Here is a 19,748-nt window from a genome sequence, read left to right as displayed (position 1 = left end):
ACCGCCAATGCAGGTTTGACCCGGGCTGTGGGATAGCATTACAGCCGTCACCTCAACATCATCCCCAGCGATCTCCGGTGAGGGGGGACCTTTGGAACCTGCTCCCTCAAAGTACTGGGGGTGGCGGAGGGGTCAAGGGGGGAGAACAGAAAGTGTTGGGGGTAAGGGATACCGAGCAAAGGCCGGCCAGTAGAGACAAAAGACTTGCATTTATATAGCGCCTTTCACAACCTCAGGACGTCCGGCAGCAAATGGTGGTAAACTGGATACAGGTGCAGCGTGTTACCTGAGGCGGAAGGGAAAAAGGGAGGGGGGGGGGGGGGGTTTCGCTTCTGACCCCCACGGCGAAAGAAGGGGCAACAAGCTCACCGGGGGATGGGGGGGGGGGGTGCATTTCCACCCCCTATCTTTGTGTGTGAATTCAGACAATGAGCCTTGACTATTCGACACTGGAGTGCATCACAACCAATTTCAAACTTGGAAATGGGGGGGGGGGGGGGGGGGGGGAGAGGAGGAGGGAGAGAGGGAGGGAGGGGGAGGAGGGAGGGAGGGGGAGGAGGGAGGGGGGGGGAGGGAGAGGGGAGGAGGGAGGGTGAGGGGGAGGGGAGGAGGGAGGGAGGGGGAGGAGGAGGGAGGGAGGGGGAGGGAGAGGGGAGGAGGGAGGGAGGGAGGGGGAGGAGGGAGGGAGGGAGGGGGGGGAGGGGGAGGAAGGGGGAGGAGGGACGGAGGGAGGGGGAGGAGGAGGGAGGGAGGAGGAGGGAGGGAGGGGGAGGAGGAGGGAGGGAGGAGGAGGGAGGGGAGGAGGAGGGAGGGAGGGGGAGGGAGAGGGGAGGGAGGGGGAGGGGAGGAGAAGGTTTGTGCACTTGCCTGTCTAGCTTTAAGGCACTTCCTTGGAGTGGCAGTGGGGGTGGGGGGGGGGGGGGGGGGGGGGTGGTGCTGCCTCTTTCTCCTCCTCGCACTGATTCCTGGAGTTCGCCTCCCCCGGGTGAACAGTCCCCTCCTCCGGCATTGCATTGCCATTGGCCGGGCTGATGCGATGGGCGCACTGTCCTCCTGCCCTTCCCTCCCCCTCACTATCCCTCCATTTGTTCGCCTCCTCACCCCTGCCTTGCCTATCTGGAGACATGCCCGGCTCACCCTACCCGAATGAACCAAACATTGCCCAATAAAAGACTTCTGAGGTATTGTTTGGCTCTTGGTTGCACTGGGGCTCCCCCCCACCCCCCGCCCCTGCCTATTGCAACGTTCAAGGTCTGAACGCCTCGAAGATAATCCCAATACCAAGAGCACTGGGAGAGAGAATGAGAGAGAAATTCCTCTGCATGGGAGTTATGAGATTTGATCAGCAGGCCAGTTGGTCTAGCCTGGACTGTACGCACTGAATGATCAAAGAAATGTTCCTGGCTACGCCCTCTACCAACCCTTCTTCCCCCCACCCCCCCCAATCTTTTCCCGATGGAGGGATGGGGGGGGGGGGTCCATTCAGAGCCTGGCCTGGCCGTGACGCCCTCCTTAGTTGGATAGCTGGGGGTGTTCGCTGTGGCGTTTCTTCATGTGCTTTTCCAGCGTGCTGTAGATGCTGAAGGGGATGTTGCAGGTGTTGCAACGGAAGACCTCCTTGCCGGGCTGCATGTGCGTCTTCATGTGGCGGGTCAGCTTGCTGCTCTGGGTGCAGGCATAGCTGCAGAGCTCACAGCGGTAAGGCCGCTCGCCAGTGTGGCTGCGTCGGTGCACCGTCAGGTTGCTGGCGTTGCGGAAGGTCTTGCCGCAGAACTCGCAGGTGTTGCGGCGGCGACAGGCGTCCCCCCCTCCCCCGCGCCCGGCGCCCAGCCGCTTTGGCGTGCTGTGGCCGCTGGCCGTGCCGCTGTCTGCCGAGGCGTCCCGGGGCGGGCTGGAGGAGCACGAGCCGGGCATCTCGCCCGAGTGCTCGGAGGACGGCGAGGCCCGGGCGGCGGTCGAGGGGGGGCCCGCCGGCTTGCGGGAGGCCGCGCAGTCCGCCAGCCACCGGGAGTAGAAGTTCCGGCTGGCCTCCTCCGGGAGGAGGTCCTTCTCGGCCTTGACCGGCTTGAGGGGCGCCCGCAGGAGGCTGGGGCCTAGCGGAGGCCCCAGGAGTCGCTTGGAGTGGAAGCCAAAGCCGTTGGCGAGGCCCGGTGGCGCCGGCGAGACGATGGCAGCCTTGGCTTCACCGTTGGCAAAGTCGGCATCCCCCTCGGTGTTGAATTGGTCCGATTCGGACAGGGCCTCATTCTCCTCACAGTCCGACTGCTCCTTCAGCTCCCCCGGCAGCAGATCCTCACCCGATTCTGGCTCCTCCTTCAGGACTTTAATCTGTCACAAAACACAATTTACGTTTGATTAATGCCAGCGAGGCCCTTCAGCCCATCATGTCCCTCCTCTCACAGTCAACTCGAGTTGAGACTGTCCTAACTCCCAAGGCCCTTTTGACCTTACATTGTAGCTACAACATTGAAATATGCCACATTCCAGTGCTTATCGAGTCACAGAGGGTTACAGCATGGAAACAGGCCCTTTGGCCCAACTTGTCCATGCCGCCCCTTTTTTTTAAGCCCCGAAGCTAGTCCCAATTGCCCGCATTTGGCCCATATCCCTCTATACCCATCTTACCCGTGTAAATGCTTTTTAAAAGACAAAATTGTACCCGCCTCTACCACTATCTCTGGCAGCTCGTTCCAGACACTCACCACTTACTGAGTGAAAAAATTGCCCCTCTGGACACTTTTGTATCTCTCCCCTCTCACCTTAAACCTATGCCCTCTAGTTTTAGACTCCCCTACCTTTGGGAAAAGATATTGACTATCTGGCTGATGTATGCCCCTCATTATTTTATAGACCTCTATAAGATCACCCCTCAGTCTCCTATGCTCCAGGGAAAAAACTCCCAGTCTATCCAGCCTCTCCTTATAACTCAAACCATCAAGTCCATATACTCCACATGATCCTCTCTGCACCCGATCTGTGTATCCCATTCATAGGAGCAACAGGAGGCCATTCAGCCCCTTGGACCTGCTCTGCCACTTAACTGGAAGAGGTGCTGGTTAGGGTGCATTGATCCGAACAGGTGCCAGAGTGTGGTGACTAGGGGAATTTCACAGTAACTTCACTGCAGTGTTAATGTAAGCCGACTTGTGATTAATAAATAAACTTTAACTTTAGATCATGGCCAATCTTCTCACCTACTTTTACAGGGGGGGGGCACGGTGGCACAGTGGTTAGCACTGCTGACTCACTGCACCAGGGACCCGGGTTCGAATCCCGGCCTTGGGTCACCGTCTGTGTGGAGTCTGCACGTTCTCCCCGTGTCTGCGTGGGTTTCCTCCGGGTGCTCCGGTTTTCTCCATAGATGTGTAAATTAGGTGGATTGGCCCTGCTAAATTGTCCCGTAGTGTCCAAAGATGTGTAGATTAGGGGGATCAGTGGGTTAAATACGTGGAGTTATGGGGAGAGGGCCTGGGTAAGATGCTCTGTCAGAGAGTTCAGTGCAGACTCGATGGGCCAAATGGCCTCTTCCTGCACTGTAGGGATTCTGTAAATTAATTTCTATAAAGCCACCTTCCCACACTATCAGCATATTCCTCGATGCCATTGGTATCTAGAAATCTATCAATCTCTGCTTTGAACATACTCAACCATTCAGTGTCCAAAGTCCCCTGGGGTACAGAGGTCCACAGATTCACCGCCCTGACTGAAGAAATTCCTCCTCATCACAGTCCTAAAAGCCAAATTCCAATTCTCAGGCTCTAATTTATAGAATCATTTCACATTTCAACTGTATCGCAACCCAGTCATAGAATCACAGAATCCCTACAGTGCAGAAGAAAGCCATTCGGCCCATTGAGTCTGCACCCGACTCTCTTGAGTATTTTACCCATGCCCAACCCCCTGACCTATCCCCGTAACCCCACACATTTCCCACGGTTAATCCACCTAAACTAATCTTTGGACACTAAGGGGCAATTTAGCATGGCCAATCCACCTAACCTGCACATCTTTGGACACTAAGGGGCAATTTAGCATGGCCAATCCACCTAATCTGCACATCTTTGGACACTAAGGGGCAATTTAGCATGGCCAATCCACCTAACCTACACATCTTTGGACACTAAGGAGCAATTTAGCACGGCCAATCCACCTAACCTGCACATCTTGGGACACTAAGGGGCAATTTAGCACGGCCAATCCACCTAACCTGCACATCTTGGGACACTAAGGGGCAATTTAGCACGGCCAATCCACCTAACCTGCACATCTTGGGACACTAAGGGGCAATTTAGCACGGCCAATCCACCTAACCTGCACATCTTTGGAGTGTGGGAGGAAACCAGAGCACCCGGAGGAAACCCACGCAGACATGGGGAGAACATGCAAACTCCGCACAGATAGTGACCCGAGGCCAGAATCGAACCCGGGTCCCTGGCGCCGTGAGGCAGGTGGTGCCACCGTGCCACTCACACGAATGCCTCCAGAGTTGTCAACCGGATAGTGTGGATTTGAGTAACAAGCGTAGCAGGGGCATGGCGAGCCGGTTCCCTTCGCTAAGGGACACCCGCTAGCTTTTCCGGCACATTCTGTGGTCAGTTTCTTCTGACTCCGGCCCTCGGTTTAGTGAATCTACTTGCGCAAACCGCCCTGCGATAAGGGCTTGAACTCTCGACCTTTGAGCCGCTTGTCCAATACCGTGGCCACACTATTGAGTTTACACATGACCCAAGATAGCAAGGGTCAGTGGCTTGAGCAAGGCCACACTCCAGGTCGGGGGGGGTGGGGGGGGGGCACACAGTCACTGGACAGCGATGGGGAACAGAGGCTCTGGCTGATTTTTCATCTAGATAGGAATGGTCACAGCAATGAAAGAGGCCGCTCGGCCCCTTGCGTCCATGCTGGCTCTCTACAAGAGTAACTCAGCTAAGTCTCACGCCCCTGTGGTCCTTTCAATGTTTACCTTCAAATCATTATCCGATTTTCTCTTATAAAACTCATAGAACCATCGAATCTTACAGCGCAGAAGGAGGCCATTCGGCCCATTGAGTCTGCACCGACTACAATCCCACCCAGGCCCTATCTCCATAACCCCACACATTTATCCTGCTGGTCCCCCGACACTAAGGGAAACCTTTCAGATGAAGTGCTAAATTGAAGCTCCTTCGGCCTTCTCGAGAGTTTGGTGGCAGATTCGATCGGGAGTTTGAATCGGGGGCAGCACGGTGGCACAGTGGTTAGCACTGCTGCCTCTCAGCGCCAGGGACCCGGGTTTGATTCCCGCCTCGGGTGACTGTCTATGTGGAGTTTGCACATTCTTTCCGTGTCTGCATGGGTTTCCTCCAGGTGCTCCAGTTCCCTCCTACACCTCAAAGATATGCAGGTTAGGTGGATTGGCCATGCTAAATTGTCCCTTAGTGTCCAAAGATGTGTGGGTTAGGTGGATTGGCCATGCTAAATTGCCCCTTAGCGTCCAAAGATGTGCAGGTTAGGTGGATTGGCCATGCTAAATTGCCCCTTAGTGTCCAAAGATGTGCAGGTTAGGTGGATTGGCCATGCTAAATTGCCCCTTAGTGTCCAAAGATGTGCAGGTTAGATGGATTGGCCATGCTAAATTGTCCTTTAGTGTCCAAAGATGTGCAATTTAGGTGGATTGGCCATGCTAAATTGCCCCTTAGTGTCCAAAGATATGTAGGTTAGGTGGATTTGCTATGCTAAGTTGCCCCTTAGTGTCCAAAGATGTGCAGGTTAGGTGGATTGGCCGTGCTAAATTGCCCCTTAGTGTCCAAAGATGTGCAGGTTAGATGGATTGGCCATGCTAAATTGTCCTTTAGTGTCCAAAGCTGTGCAGTTTAGGTGGATTGGCCATGCTAAATTGCCCCTTAGTGTCCAAAGATATGTAAGTTAGGTGGATTGGCCATGCTAAGTTGCCCCTTAGTGTCAGGGGGATTTGCGGGGTGAATAGGTGGGTTCAAGAGGATAGGGCCTGGGTGAGATTGTTGTCCATACAGGCTCGATGGACTGAATGACCTCCTTTTGCACTGCAGGGATCCTATTCTATTCTAAGGAAAATATTGGAAAAGGAATGATTTTGCAAGGCTCTGGGGAAAGCGCTGAGGGAGCAGGACGATTTGGTTAGCTCTTACCAAAGAGCCAGCACGGGCACAATGGGCTGAACGGCCTCCTTCTGCACCCAGTAGAGGGTGGAAGCTGGAATGCAATTTAACTCAGGCGACTCACCTTTAAGTCGAGGTCGTCTTGCCCACTCAGCATTGTGCCAATGGTTACCGCCGGGTAGCCGTGGCTCTGGGGCCTGGCGTCTTCCTCGGCCTCCTCGTAGGCACCGTTCTCACGGCTGGGCGGCGGGTAGACGCGGTGCCGGTAACTCTCCTCCTTGATGGTGCCCTCGGGCAGCGTACCCGCCCAGCCGTTGAAGAGGCCGGTGTGGTTGAGGTGGGTCTTCATGTGGCGTTTGAGCTTGCTGGACTGGCTGCAGGCGTGGTCACAGAACGGGCACCGGTACGGCTTCTCTCCGGTGTGGCTGCGCCGGTGCACCACCAGGTTGCTGGGGAACTTGAAGCTCTTGCCACAGAACTCGCACTCCTTGCTGCGCCCGTGAGGCCGGGAGGAGCCGGCGGCCAGCGGTGGTGGGGAGGGGGAGTGCCCGCTCAGGAAGGCCGCCTGGGATCCCTGGTTCCGGCCGGCCGGGGAAGGGCCCACCCCTCCTGCCAGCTTCCGCAGCCGCCGGGAGAAGTCCATCTCCTTGCCCGGCAGCGGGAAGGCGGGGTCGGCAGCGGGGCGTCCGGAGGCGGGCACGGGGTTGCTGGCCTCCTCGGAGCCGCTGTCGCTGTAGTCAGGCGGGCAGCGGAGAGAGGGGGTGAAGAGTAGGGAGCTGGCGGGGGAGCGCCCGCGGAACGAGGGCTCGGGGCACTCAAAGGGGCTCCCGTCCAGGGCGGGGGTGGCCGAAGACTGAGCTGGCCGCTCGGCGCTGGGCGACGGGGAGACACCCATCCTCTCCGAGTCATCCAGTTCCAGGTAGATGTGGAAGCCGTGGGTATACTGGGCATGGCGCAGCAGGACTCTGGCACTGGAGAAAGGTTCCTCACACGAGGTGCAGACATAGTAGGCAGGCTCCGACTCATCTGAGGGGGAAAAGAGAACGCGGTTACTCGAAAGCAGGCCTCAGAGCCAGAGACACAATTTACAAACCAACTCAGAATGCAAACCAGCCTCGCATCCATTAACGCTGTCTACCTCTGCCCAAGATCGCTTTACCCAAGACCGCAAGGAACTACAAACGGTGGTGAATGTAGCCCAGTCCATCACGCAAACCAGCCTCCCATCCATTGACTCTGTCTACCTCTGCCCAAGATCGCTCTACCCAAGACCGCAAGGAACTGCAAAAGGTCGTGAATGTAGCCCAATCCATCACGCAAACCAGCCTCCCATCCATTGACTCTGTCTACACTTCCCTCTGCCTTGGTAAAGCAGCCAGCATAATTAAGGACCCCACGCACCCCGGACATTCTCTCTTCCACCTTCTTCCATCGGGAAAAAGATACAAAAGTCTGAGGACACGTACCAACCGACTCAGGAACAGCTTCTTCCCTGCTGCTGTCAGACTTTTGAATCTTATATTAAGTTGATCTTTCTCTACACCCTAGCTATGACACTACATTCTGCACCGTCTCCTTTCCTTCTCCCCTATCCATTGACTCTGTCCACACTTCATACTTCAAGGATAAAATCTCCTTCCAGATGCTGCCAGACCTGCTGAGATTTTCCAGCATTTTCTCTTTTGGGCTCAGATTCCAGCATCCGCAGTAATTTGCTTTTATTTATATTAAGCTGATCTTTCTCTACACCCGAGCTATGACTATGACACAACATTCCGCACCCTCTCCTCTCCTTCTCCCCTATGTACTCAATGAACGGTATGCTTTGTCTGTATGGTGCACAAGAAACAATACTTTTCGCTGCATCCCAATGCATGTGACAATAATAAATCAAATCAAAATGGTCAGGAAAGGTCAAGTTAACTCATCCCCATACTCACTGACCCTCAGGATAGACAGTTCCTCAACTCTCAATTACGTTTCCTCATTTTCAAATCCCTCCATGGCCTTACCCCTCTCAGTAAGAAGTTTAACAACACCAGGTTAAAGTCCAACAGGTTTATTTGGTAGCAAAAGCCACAAGCTTTCGGAGCCTTAAGCTCCTTCTTCAGGTGAGTGGGAATTCTGTTCACAAACAGGGCACATAAAGACACTAACTCAATTTACAGAATAATGGTTGGAATGCAAATACTTACAGCTAATCAAGTCTTAAAGATACAGACAATGTGAGTGGAGGGAGCATTAAGACAGGTTAAAGAGATGTGTATTGTCTCCAGACAAGACAGCCAGTGAGACTCTGCAGGTCCAGGCAGGCTGTGGGGATTACAAATAGTGTGACATGAACCCAATATCCCGGTTTAGGCCGTCCTCATGTGTGCGGAACTTGGCTATCAGTTTCTGCTCAGCGACTCTGCGCTGTCGTGTGTCGTGAAGGCCGCCTTGGAGAATGCTTACCCGAAGATCAGAGGCTGAATGCCCGTGACTGCTGAAGTGCTCCCCCACAGGAAGAGAACAGTCTTGCCTGGTGATTGTCGAGCGGTGTTCATTCATCCGTTGTTGCAGCGTCTGCATGGTTTCCCCAATGTACCATGCCTCGGGACACTTCCTGTTGGGGAGCACTTCAGCGGTCACGGGCATTCGGCCTTTGATATTCGGGTAAGCGTTCTCCAAGGCGGCCTTCACGACACACGACAGCGCAGAGTCGCTGAGCAGAAACTGATAGCCAAGTTCCGCACACATGAGGACGGCCTCAACCGGGATATTGGGTTCATGTCACACTATTTGTAACCCCCACGACTTGCCTGGGCCTGCAGAGTTTCACTGGCTGTCTTGTCTGGAGACAATACACATCTTTTTAGCCTGTCTTGATGCTCTCTCCACTCAGATTGTTTGTACCTTTAAGGCTTGATGAGCTGTAATATCCGCATTCCAACCATTATTCTGTAAATTGAGTTTGTGTCTTTATGTGCCCTGTTTGTGAACAGAATTCCCACTCACCTGAAGAAGGAGCTTAAGGCTCCGAAAGCTTGTGTGGCTTTTGCTACCAAATAAACCTGTTGGACTTTAACCTGGTGTTGTTAAACTTCTTACTGTGTTTACCCCAGTCCAACGCCGGCATCTCCACATCATGACTTAGCCCTCTCTACCGTAGAGCAGGTGAATGGGACAGTTAAGAAGGCGAATGGGACACTTGTTTCCATCAGTTGGGGTGTGGAGTATAAGTGCAAGGAGATTACGTTGGACCGTACAGGGTGTTGGTTAGGCCATAGGGTGGCACAGTGGTTGGCACTGCTGCCTCACAGCACCAGGGACCAGGGTTCAATTCTGGCCTCGGGTCACTGTCTGTGTGGAGTTTGCACGTTCTCCCCGTGTCTACGTGGGTTTCCTCCGGGTGCTCCGGTTCCCTCCCGCACTCCAAAGACGTGCGGGTTAGGTGGATGGGCCATGCTAAATTGCCCCTTAGTGTCAGCGGGACTAGCTAGGGTAAATGCATGGCGTTATGGGGATAGGGTAGGGAGTGGGCCTAGGTAACATGCTCTGTCAGAGACCGGGCCTGGGTGGGAGTGTTGTCGGCGCAGGCTCGGTGGGCCGAATGGCCTGCTTCTGCACTGTTGGGATTCTATGATTCACAGCTGGAGCACTGTGTGCAGTTCTGGTCACCTCACTACAGGAAGGATGTGATTGCACTAGAGGAGGCACAGAGGAGATTCACCAGGACGTTGCCTGGGACGGAGCGTTTGAGCTACAAGGAGAGACTGGATAGACTTGGATTCTTTTCTCTGGAGCAGAGAAGGCTGAGGGGGGACACGATTGAGGTGTACACAAGTATGATGTATCATACACAAGTATCATACACAAGTATCATACACAAGTACGATAGGATAGTTGGGAAGGAATGTTTCCGCGTAGTGGAGGGGTCGGTAAGGAGGGGGGGCAAAGATTTAGAGGGGATTTGAGGAAAGCCTTTTCACCCAGAGAGTGGTGGGAGTCTGGAACTTGCGAAAGGCGCTAATCCCATTTTCCAGCACCTGTCCCATATCCTCGAATGTTATCAAAAACAGAAAATGCTGGAAAATCTCAGCAGGTTACACTGGGCGGCACGGTAGCACAGTGGGTTAGCACTGCTGCTTCACAGCTCCAGGGTCCCGGGTTCGATTCCCGGCTTGGGTCACTGTCTGTGTGGAGTTTGCACATTCTCCTCGTGTCTGCGTGGGTTTCCTCCGGGTGCTCCGGTTTCCTCCCACAGTCCAAAGATGTGCAGGTTAGGTTGATTGGCCATGCTAAAATTGCCCCTTAGAGTCCTGGGATGTGTAGGTTAGAGGGATTAGCGGGTAAATATGTAGGGATATGGGCGTAGGGCCTGGGTGGGATTGTGGTCGGTGCAGACTCGATGGGCCGAATGGCCTCCTTCTGCACTGTAGGGTTTCTATGATTTCTTCTATGAGGTCCGACAGCATCTGTGGGGAGAGAATAGAACCAACGTTTCGAGGCTGGATAACCCTTCGTCAGAGCTGATTTGAAACGTTGGCTCCCATTCTCTCAGTAAGAAGTTTAACAACACCAGGTTAAAGTCCAACAGGTTTATTTGGCAGCAAAAGCCACACAAGCTTTCGGAGCCCCAAGCCCCTTCTTCAGGCGAGTGGGAATTCTGTTCACAAACAGGGCATATAAAGACACAAACTCAATCCACAGAACAATGGTTGGAATGCGAATACTTACAGCTAATCAAGTCTCAAAGGTACACACAATGTGAGTGGAGAGAGCATCAAGACAGGTTAAAGAGATGTGTATTGTCTCCAGACAAGACAGCCAGTGAGACTCTGCAAGTCCAGGCAAGCTGTGGGGATTACAGATAGCGTGACATGAACCCAATATCCTATTCTCTCCCCACCGATGCTGTCAGACCTGCTGAGATTTTCCAGCATTTTCCGTTTCAGATTCCAGCGTCTGCAGTATCCTTGAATGTTCTGGTGTTCCGAGCGCTCATCCAAATATTTTTTAAATATTGTAAAGGTTTCCAGCCTCCACTATCTTCCCGGGCAGCGCATTCCAGATTCCCACCTCCCTCTGAGCCGGTTGGTACGTGATCTCAGGCTTTTGTATCTTTTTCCTGACGGAAGAAGGTGGAAGAGAGAATGTCCGGGGTGTGGACAGGGTGAGTAAGGAGTAGCTGTCCCCCTTGGTTGAGGGGTCAGGAAAGGGGCAGGAGGTTCAGAGGGGATTTGAGAAAATATCTTTTTGCTCAGAGGTTCCCCCCCCCCCCTACCTTCGCTGCTCTAAGAAAGAACAAAGAACAAAACAGCACAGGAACAGGCCCTTCGGCCCATCCTGATCCTTATTTAGGCCCACTACGCGGTTTCTAACCCTCCGTTCGTCTTCCATTCATGTATCTATCAAGAGAGAACAAAGAACAATAAAAGGAAACAACTCCAGCCTCTCTCTTCATAGCTGAAGCTGTGATGGGGGTAGATAGGAAGGAACTTTTCCCCGCAGTGGAGGGGTCGGTAAGGACGGGGGGGTGGGGCCAGAGATTTAGAGGGGATTTGAGGAAAACCTTTTCACCCAGAGGGTGGTGGGAGTCTGAAACTTGCCCAGCCCTGCACATCCTGGTGGACATAGAACATAGAACAGTACAGCACAGAACAGGCCCTTCGGCCCACGATGTTGTGCCGAGCTTTATCTGAAACCAAGATCAAGCTATCCCACTCCCTATCATCCTGGTGTGCTCCATGTGCCTATCCAATAACCGCTTAAATGTTCCTAAAGTGTCTGACTCCACTATCACTGCAGGCAGTCCATTCCACACCCCAACCACTCTCTGCGTAAAGAACCTACCTCTGATATCCTTCCTATATCTCCCACCATGAACCCTATAGTTATGCCCCCTTGTAATAGCTCCATCCACCCGAGGAAATAGTCTTTGAACGTTCACTCTATCTATCCCCTTCATCATTTTATAAACCTCTATTAAGTCTCCCCTCAGCCTCCTCCGCTCCAGAGAGAACAGCCCTCGCTCCCTCAACCTTTCCTCATAAGACCTACCCTCCAAACCAGGCAGCATCCTGGTAAATCTCCTCTGCACTCTTTCCAGCGCTTCCACATCCTTCTTATAGTGAGGTGACCAGAACTGCACACAATATTCCAAATGTGGTCTCCCCAAGGTCCTGTACAGTTGCAGCATAACCCCACGGCTCTTAAACTCCAACCCCCTGTTAATAAAAGCTAACACACCACAGGCCTTCTTCACAGCTCTATCCACTTGAGTGGCAACCTTTAGAGATCTGTGGATATGGACCCCAAGGTCTCTCTGTTCCTCCACAGTCTTCAGAACCCGACCTTTGACCCTGTAATCCACATTTAAATTAGTCCGACCAAAATGAATCACCTCACATTTATAGGTGAATCTCCTCTGCACCCACTCTAGTGCAATCACATCCCCCCTATATCGATCGGCCATTGGCGACCATGCCTTCAGCTGCCTGGGACCCTTATCTCTGGAATTCACTCCCTAAGCCTCTCCACCTCTCTTTCTCTCTATCTCTTTCTCTTCCCTCCTTTACAACACTCTTGTAAAACTTTCTGACCGGTCTTTTGGTCCTCCAATTAGCCCATGTTGTTGTCACATTTAATGACAGGCCATCGTCCCGTACTATGTTTGAGAAGCAAGTTGTCGATGTTATCAGTGCGTCGCCAAGTGTTTGCTATTTGTGTGATATAATATTTTACACATCTATTCATATATTACACCTGCACCCACTTCCTGGCTGAAACATCCAACTTCCGCCTATCGCATTTTAAAAATGTATTTATTAGTCACAAGTAGGCTTACAAAGAACAAAGAACAGCACAGGAACAGGCCCTTCGGCCCTCCAAGCCTGCGCCAATCATGATGCCTGCCGAAACTAAGACCGAATGCACTTACGGAGTCTGTATCCTACTCTACTTTCTACGCCTTCACTTTCTCAGAAGACTTAAGGAAATTTGGCACGTCAGCTAAGACTCTCACTAACTTTTACAGATGCACCATAGAAAGCATCCTTTCTGGTTGTATCACAGCTTGGTATGGCTCCTGCTCTGCCCAAGACTGCAAGAAACTACAAAGGGTCGTGAGTGTAGCCCAATCCATCGCACAAACCAGCCTCCCATCCATTGACTCTGTCTACACTTCCCGCTGCCTCGGGAAAGCAGCCGGCATAATTAAGGACCTCACGCACCCGCCCCGGACATTCTCTCTTCCACCTCCTTCCATCGGGAAAAAGACACAAAAGTCTGAGGACACGCACCAACCAACTCAAGAACAGCTTCTTCCCTGCTGCTGTCAGATTTTTGGATGGACCTACCTTGCATTAAGTTGATCTTTCTCTACACCCTAGCTATGACTGTAACACTACATTCTGCACTCTCTCCTTTCCGTCTCTATGAACGGTATGCTTTGTCTGTATAGCGCGCAAGAAACAATACTTTTCATTGATGTTAATACATGTGACAATAATAAATCAAATCAAAATTCTTCCATTTCCATCCTATTCATGTATTCATCTTGATGGATTTGTCTATGGGGTGGTACAGTGGTTAGCATTGCTGCCTCACAGCGCCAGGAAGCTAGGTTCGATTCCCAAATTGGGTCACTGTCTGTGTGGAGTCTGCACGTTCTCCCCGTGTCTGCATGGGTTTCCTCCGGGTGCTCCGGTTTCCTCCCACAGTCCGAAAGATGCACTGGTTAGGTGCATTGGCCGTGCTAAATTCTCCCTCAGTGTAACCCGAACAGGCGCCGGAGTGTGGCGACTGGGGGATTTTCACAGTAACTTCATTGCAGTGTTAATGTAAGCCTACTTGTGACACTAATAAATAAACTTCAGATGCTCCTTAAATGTCGCTATCCCACCCCCTCCCCGGGCAGTGCGTTCCAGACATTCACCACCCTCTGTGTAAAAACACTTCCCTCGCACATCTCCTCTAAACTTTTCCCCACTCACCTTAAACCTGTGTCCCCGAGTACTTGACCTTTCTACCCGAGGAAAGAGCATCTGACTATCCACTCTGTCCATGCCACTCAATCTTAATAAGCTTACATTAACACTGCAATGAAGTTACTGTGAAAATCCCCGAGTTGCCACACTCCTGTTCGAGTACACCGAGGGAGAATTTAGCACGGCCAATCCACCTAACCAGCGCATTTGTTCAGTTAGATTTCCAAAGTTCATATTTTAAAGGGGAGGGAAGTAGATGAGGAGATCTCTTCACCATGGAGGGCAGCACGGTGGCACAGTGGTTAGCACTGCTGCCTCACAGTGCCAGGGACCCGGGTTCGATTCCCAGCTTGGGTCACTGGCTGTGTGGAGTTTGCATGTTCTCCCCGCGTCTGCGTGGGTTTCCTCCGGGTGCTCCGGTTTCCTCCCACAGTCCAAAGATGTGCGGGTTAGGTGGATTGGCCGTGCTAAATTGTCCCTTAGTGTCCAAGGATGTGCAGGTTAGGTGGATTGGCCATGCTAAATTGCCCCTTAGTGTCCAAAGATATGTGGGTTAGGTGGATTGGCCATGCTAAATTGCCCCTTAGTGTCCAAGGATGTGCAGGTTAGGTGGATTGGCCATGCTAAATTGCCCCTTAGTATCCAAAGATATGTGGGTTAGGTGGATTGGCCATGGTAAATTGTCTCTTAGTGTCCAAGGATGTGCAGGTTAGGTGGATTAGCCATGCTAAATTGCCCCTTCGTGTCCAAAAATGTGCTGTTTAGGTGGATTGACCATGCTAAATTGCCCCTTAGTGTCCAAAGATGTGCTGGTTAGATGGATTGGTCATGCTAAATTGCCCTTTAGTGTCCAAGAATGTGCAGGTTAGGCGGATTGGTCATGCTAAATTGCCCTTTAGTATCAGGGGGACTAGCTAGGGTAAATATATGGGGTTATGGGGATACGGCCTGGGTGGGATTGTGGTCAGTGCAGAGTTGATGGGCTGAGTGGCCTCCTTCTGCACTGTAGGATTCTATGATTCAATGGGGCTCAAACCCAAAGGCGCTTTCCAGATTTGGAGTTACAGCACAGAGCAGGCCATTTGGCCCATCTCAACCTAAAGGCAATTGGGGAAAAGGCTAATGACAAGCTTCAGAGGAAGCATTTCTACGCAGCGAGTGGTTAGGAGGATGGATTGTGCCACCCAGGGGGATGGTGCAGGCAGGTTCAACTGAGGCTTTCCAAAAACTAGATGGGGGAAACAGTTACGGGATGAGGGGGAAAGGGCAGGGGAATGGGACAAGTTTGAGAGAGCTAGCACAGACACAAAGACCATAAGACGTAGGAGCTGGAGTAGGCCATTCGGCCCATTGAGTCTGCTCTACCATTCAATGAGATCATGGCTGATCTAATGTCATAATCCTCAACTCAACTTTCCAGCCTTATCCCCATAACTCTCCATTTCCTTACTGATTAAAAATCTATCTCAGCCTTGGACATACTTCAGGACCCAGCCTCTATAGCCCTCTGCAGTTAAGAATTCCACAGATTCACTCTCCTCTGAGAGAAGAATTTCCTCATCTCTGTCTTCAATGGGTGACCCCCCCCTTACTCTGAGATTACCCCCTCTAGACCTAGACTCTGCCACAAGGGGGAAACAGCCTCTCAGCATCTACCCTGCCAACCCCCTCCGAGAATCTGATATGTCTCAATAAGGTCGCCCCTCATTCTTCTAAACTCCCAATGAGTACAGGCCCAACCGAAGTTTATTTATCAGTGTCACAAGTCAGCTTACATTAACACTGCAATGAAGTCACTGTGAAAACCCCCCAGTTGCCACACTTCGGCGCCTGTTCGGGTACACAGAGGGAGAATTTAGCACGGCTGATGCACCCTAGCCAGCACGTCTTTCGGACTGTGGGAGGAAACTGGAGGGAACCCACGGAGACACAAATAGTGACCCAAGCCGGGAATCGAACCCGGGTCCCTGGCACCGTGAGGCAGCAGTGCTAACCACTGTGCCACCATGCCGCCCTCTCACCCTCTCCTCATAAGAAAATCTCTCCATACCTGGGATCAACCTAGTGAACCTTCTCTGGACTGCCTCCAATGCCAGTATATCCTCCCTTAGATAAGGGGATCAAAACTGTTCAGTATTCCAGATGCAGTCTAACTAGTTCCTTACATAGTTTTACTAAGTCCCTATTTTTATACGCAATTTCCTTTAAAATAAAGGCTAATATTCCATTTGTCTTCCCGATTACCTGCTGAACCTGCATGCTAGCTTTTTGTGATTTATCATAGAGATTCCTACAGTGCAGAAGGAGGCCATTCAGCCCACCGAGTCTGCATCAATAACAGTCCCACCATAACCCCATCATCCTCAACACCGGTGCCCCACAAGGCTGTGTTCTCAGCTCCCTACTATACTCCTTATACACCTATGACTGTGCGGCCAAATTCCCCTTCAACTCGATTTTCAAGTTTGCTGATGACACCACCGTCATGGGTCGGATCTCAAACAATGACGAGACAGAGTACAGGAATGAGGTAGAGAATCTGGTGAACTGGTGCGGCAACAATAATCTCTCCCTCAATGTCACCAAAACGAAGGAGATTGTCATCAACTTCAGGAAGCGTAAAGGAGGACATGTCCCTCTGTACATCAATCGGGATGAAGTAGAAAGGGTCGAGATCTTCAAGTTTTTAGGTGTCCAGATCACCAACAACCTGTCCTGGTCCCCCCCATGCTGACACTATAGTTAAGAAAGCCCCACCAACGCCTCTACTTTCTCAGAAGACCAAGGAAATTTGGCATGTCCGCTACGACTCTCACCAACTTTTACAGATGCTCCATAGAAAGCATTCTTTCTGGTTGTATCACAGCTTGGTCTGGCTCCTGCTCTGCCCAAGACCGCAAGGATCCACAAAAGGTCATGGATGTAGCCCAATCCATCACGCAAACCAGCCTCCTATCCATTGACTCTGTCTACACTTCGCGCTGCCTCGGCAAAGCAGCCAGCATAATCAAGGACCCCCACGCACCCCGGACATTCTCTCTTCCACCTTCTTCATTCGGGAAAAAGATACAAAAGTCTGTGGTCATGTATCAACCGACTCAAGAACATCTTCTTCCCTGCTGCTGTCAGACTTTTGAATGGACCTACCTTGCCTTAAGTTAATCTTTCTCTACGCCCTAGCTATGACTGCAACACTACATTCTGCACTTTCTCATTTCCTTCTCTATGAACGGTATGCTTTGTCTGTATAGCGCGCAAGAAACAATACTTTTCACTGTATGTTAATACATGTGACAATAATAAATCAAATCAAATCAAAACTGAGGGGCAATTTAGCACGGCCAATGCACCTCACCTAATCCACACATCTTTGGAGTGTGGGAGGAAACCGGAACACCTGGAGGAAATCCACGCACACACGGGGAGAATGTGCAAACTCCACACAGACAGTGACCTAAGCCGGGAATCGAACCCGGGTCCCTGGCGCTGTGAGGCAGCAGTGGTAACCACTGTGCCATTGTGCTGCCCTATCTGGCCATTAGCACGCCGCTGTTTGTGGAAGTTTATCCTGCGTGAACAAGCTGTGAAACTTTCCTACGTTACGTCAGTCACTGCACCTCAGGGGTACAAATGCCAAGTGGCACAGGGCCTCCCAGTCTGGAGGTGGTGGGCTCGCGAGGCCAGAGGCTTGGGGGAGAAACCTAGGCCCCACTGCCAGCGCCGCACCGGGCGAAGGCCCCGTTGCTGGGAGACGCTGTGAGGTGGGATGTTAACCCCGTCTACCTGCTCACATCGGATCCCGTGGCTGCCGCTGGATCCCGCCGGGGATCAACTGTCCCTGATGCATCTTCCATAATATGTTTATCCCTCAGTCACTGACACACGGACACACACGGACACGGGCACAATTGTCTTGGGGGGGAGAATTATCTTTGATCTGATTTATTATTGTCACATGCATTGGTATACAGTTAAAAGTATTGTTTCTTGCGCGCTAGGCAGACAAAGCATACCGTTCATAGAGAAGGAAAGGAGGGAGTGCAGAATGTAGTGTTACAGTCATAGCTAGGGTGCAGAGAAAGATCAACTTAATGCAAAGTCTGAGTACTGCCAGTGGGGGCAGGTCTGTCATATGAGGAGAGACTAAGTCGGTTAGGATTATATTCACTGGAGTTTAGAAGAGTGAGAGGGGATCTCATAGAAACTTATAAAATTCTAACAGGTTTAGACAGGGTAGATTCAGAAAGAATGTTCCCGATGGTGGGGGGATTCCAGAACTAGGGGGTCATAGTTTGAGGATAAGGGGTAAACCTTTTAGGACTGAGGTGAGGAGAAGTTTCTTCACCCAGAGGGTGGTGAATGTGGGGAATTCACTCCCACAGAAAGTAGTTGAGGCCGAAACGTTGGTGAGATTTCAAGAAGAAATTGGATATAGCTCTTGGGGCGAAAGGGATCGAGGGATATGGGAGGAAGCGGGGGGATATTGAATTTGATGACCAGCCATGATCAAAATGAATGAGGGAGCAGGCTCGAAGGGCCGAATGGCCTCCTCCTGCTTTTAGTTTTCTACGAGCTTGCTGTGCACAAACAGAGTGCGACACGTCAAAAAAGAAATAAAGCACTTAAAGGGGCTTCAGAGGGTGCGGCCTAAATCTTTTGTTGAAAACATCAGCTGGGGCGAAAAACAAAATAGGTCCAAGGGTGAGGAAGGGGGACAAGGGGAAGGGCGGGTCTCCTTGTTCCTGATAGTCCTCATGGCCTTGGCGGGGGGGGATGGCGGAGACATGAGTCTTGGATGCGGCGGAGGAGGCCCCCCCCCCTCCACAAACCGTGTACCCCGGCCCATCCGAGAGGGAAAAAACACCCTCTCTCGGTGCGAGGGTTAATCATTCTCCTTTTTTTTTTGTTGTTTTCCTCACCACAGCCGGTCTCACTGGACCTGACACAGGTGCAGCTGGCTAATCCCGTGATGTGCCGAGGGCTTCCAGGGGTAAGGATTTTTTCTCTCTCTCTCTCTCTCCGAGTTTCCTGATTCCGGAGGCAGTCGCTCGAATGAATATTCAACAAATAATTATCCAGACTAATTAAAAAATGCAAATTCTCTCTCCCCACCTCACCCCCCCAGTCCCACACCCATGAATGTAAATCCGAAAGATGGAACAGGGGAACTCCACAGGGAAATGTCCTGGGATTCGGAGCAGGGAAGAATATTAATGAACAGACAACACCTCAGGGATTTGGAGACATATGTTAATATGCAAATTAACAAAAGCTTGACTGAGTGCTTCAGATTACACTGTGGTGTTGCTTCAGGCCTGTGTCGGGAGAGATTACAGCTAGGCCGGTAACCAGGGGCAACCCACCACGGCGTGTAATTCAAGACAGCAGTAAAATGAAGAGTAAGGACTTTTCATCCCCAACCTCCCCCCCACCGCCAACATCCCCCTCTCTTTACGATGGGCCGGATACCCATCCTGACTTGCTGCTGACACTCCAACCCCAACTCTTTGACCAGGACTTTTGGCCAAGGGAGCCATTGCAGGATGCCCAAACATCACGGCCAACCGTAACAACCTTGCTTGACCTGTTTTTTTTCCATCCCCAAGATAGAGGCGGGATCAGCACAGATGTGAGGACTGCAGACTGTATTGTTATAGTCAGAGAA

The 19,748-nt window shown here is 51.8% G+C and overlaps 1 protein-coding gene across 1 annotated transcript in view; it reads right to left on the bottom strand.

Annotated features, from left to right (window-relative positions):
* Positions 1-824: 824 nt before the first annotated feature.
* The window catches only part of LOC144490071 (BCL11 transcription factor A-like), a 30,399-nt gene continuing 11,475 nt past the window's right edge, over positions 825-19,748 (bottom strand). The window contains exons 2-3 of the mRNA XM_078207880.1: positions 6,238-7,139; positions 825-2,328 (exon numbers count right to left, since the gene is read on the bottom strand). Of these exons, the coding sequence (XP_078064006.1) occupies positions 1,513-2,328; positions 6,238-7,139 (1,718 nt within the window). The 3' untranslated portion in view covers positions 825-1,512. The remainder of the gene's footprint in view (positions 2,329-6,237; positions 7,140-19,748) is intronic.

This window comes from Mustelus asterias, unplaced genomic scaffold (genome assembly GCF_964213995.1).
Source record: "Mustelus asterias unplaced genomic scaffold, sMusAst1.hap1.1 HAP1_SCAFFOLD_2841, whole genome shotgun sequence".
Taxonomy (NCBI): domain Eukaryota; kingdom Metazoa; phylum Chordata; class Chondrichthyes; order Carcharhiniformes; family Triakidae; genus Mustelus; species Mustelus asterias.
The sequence above is the reverse complement of the archived record's forward strand: the minus strand, read 5'-3'. Positions and strand labels throughout refer to the sequence as shown.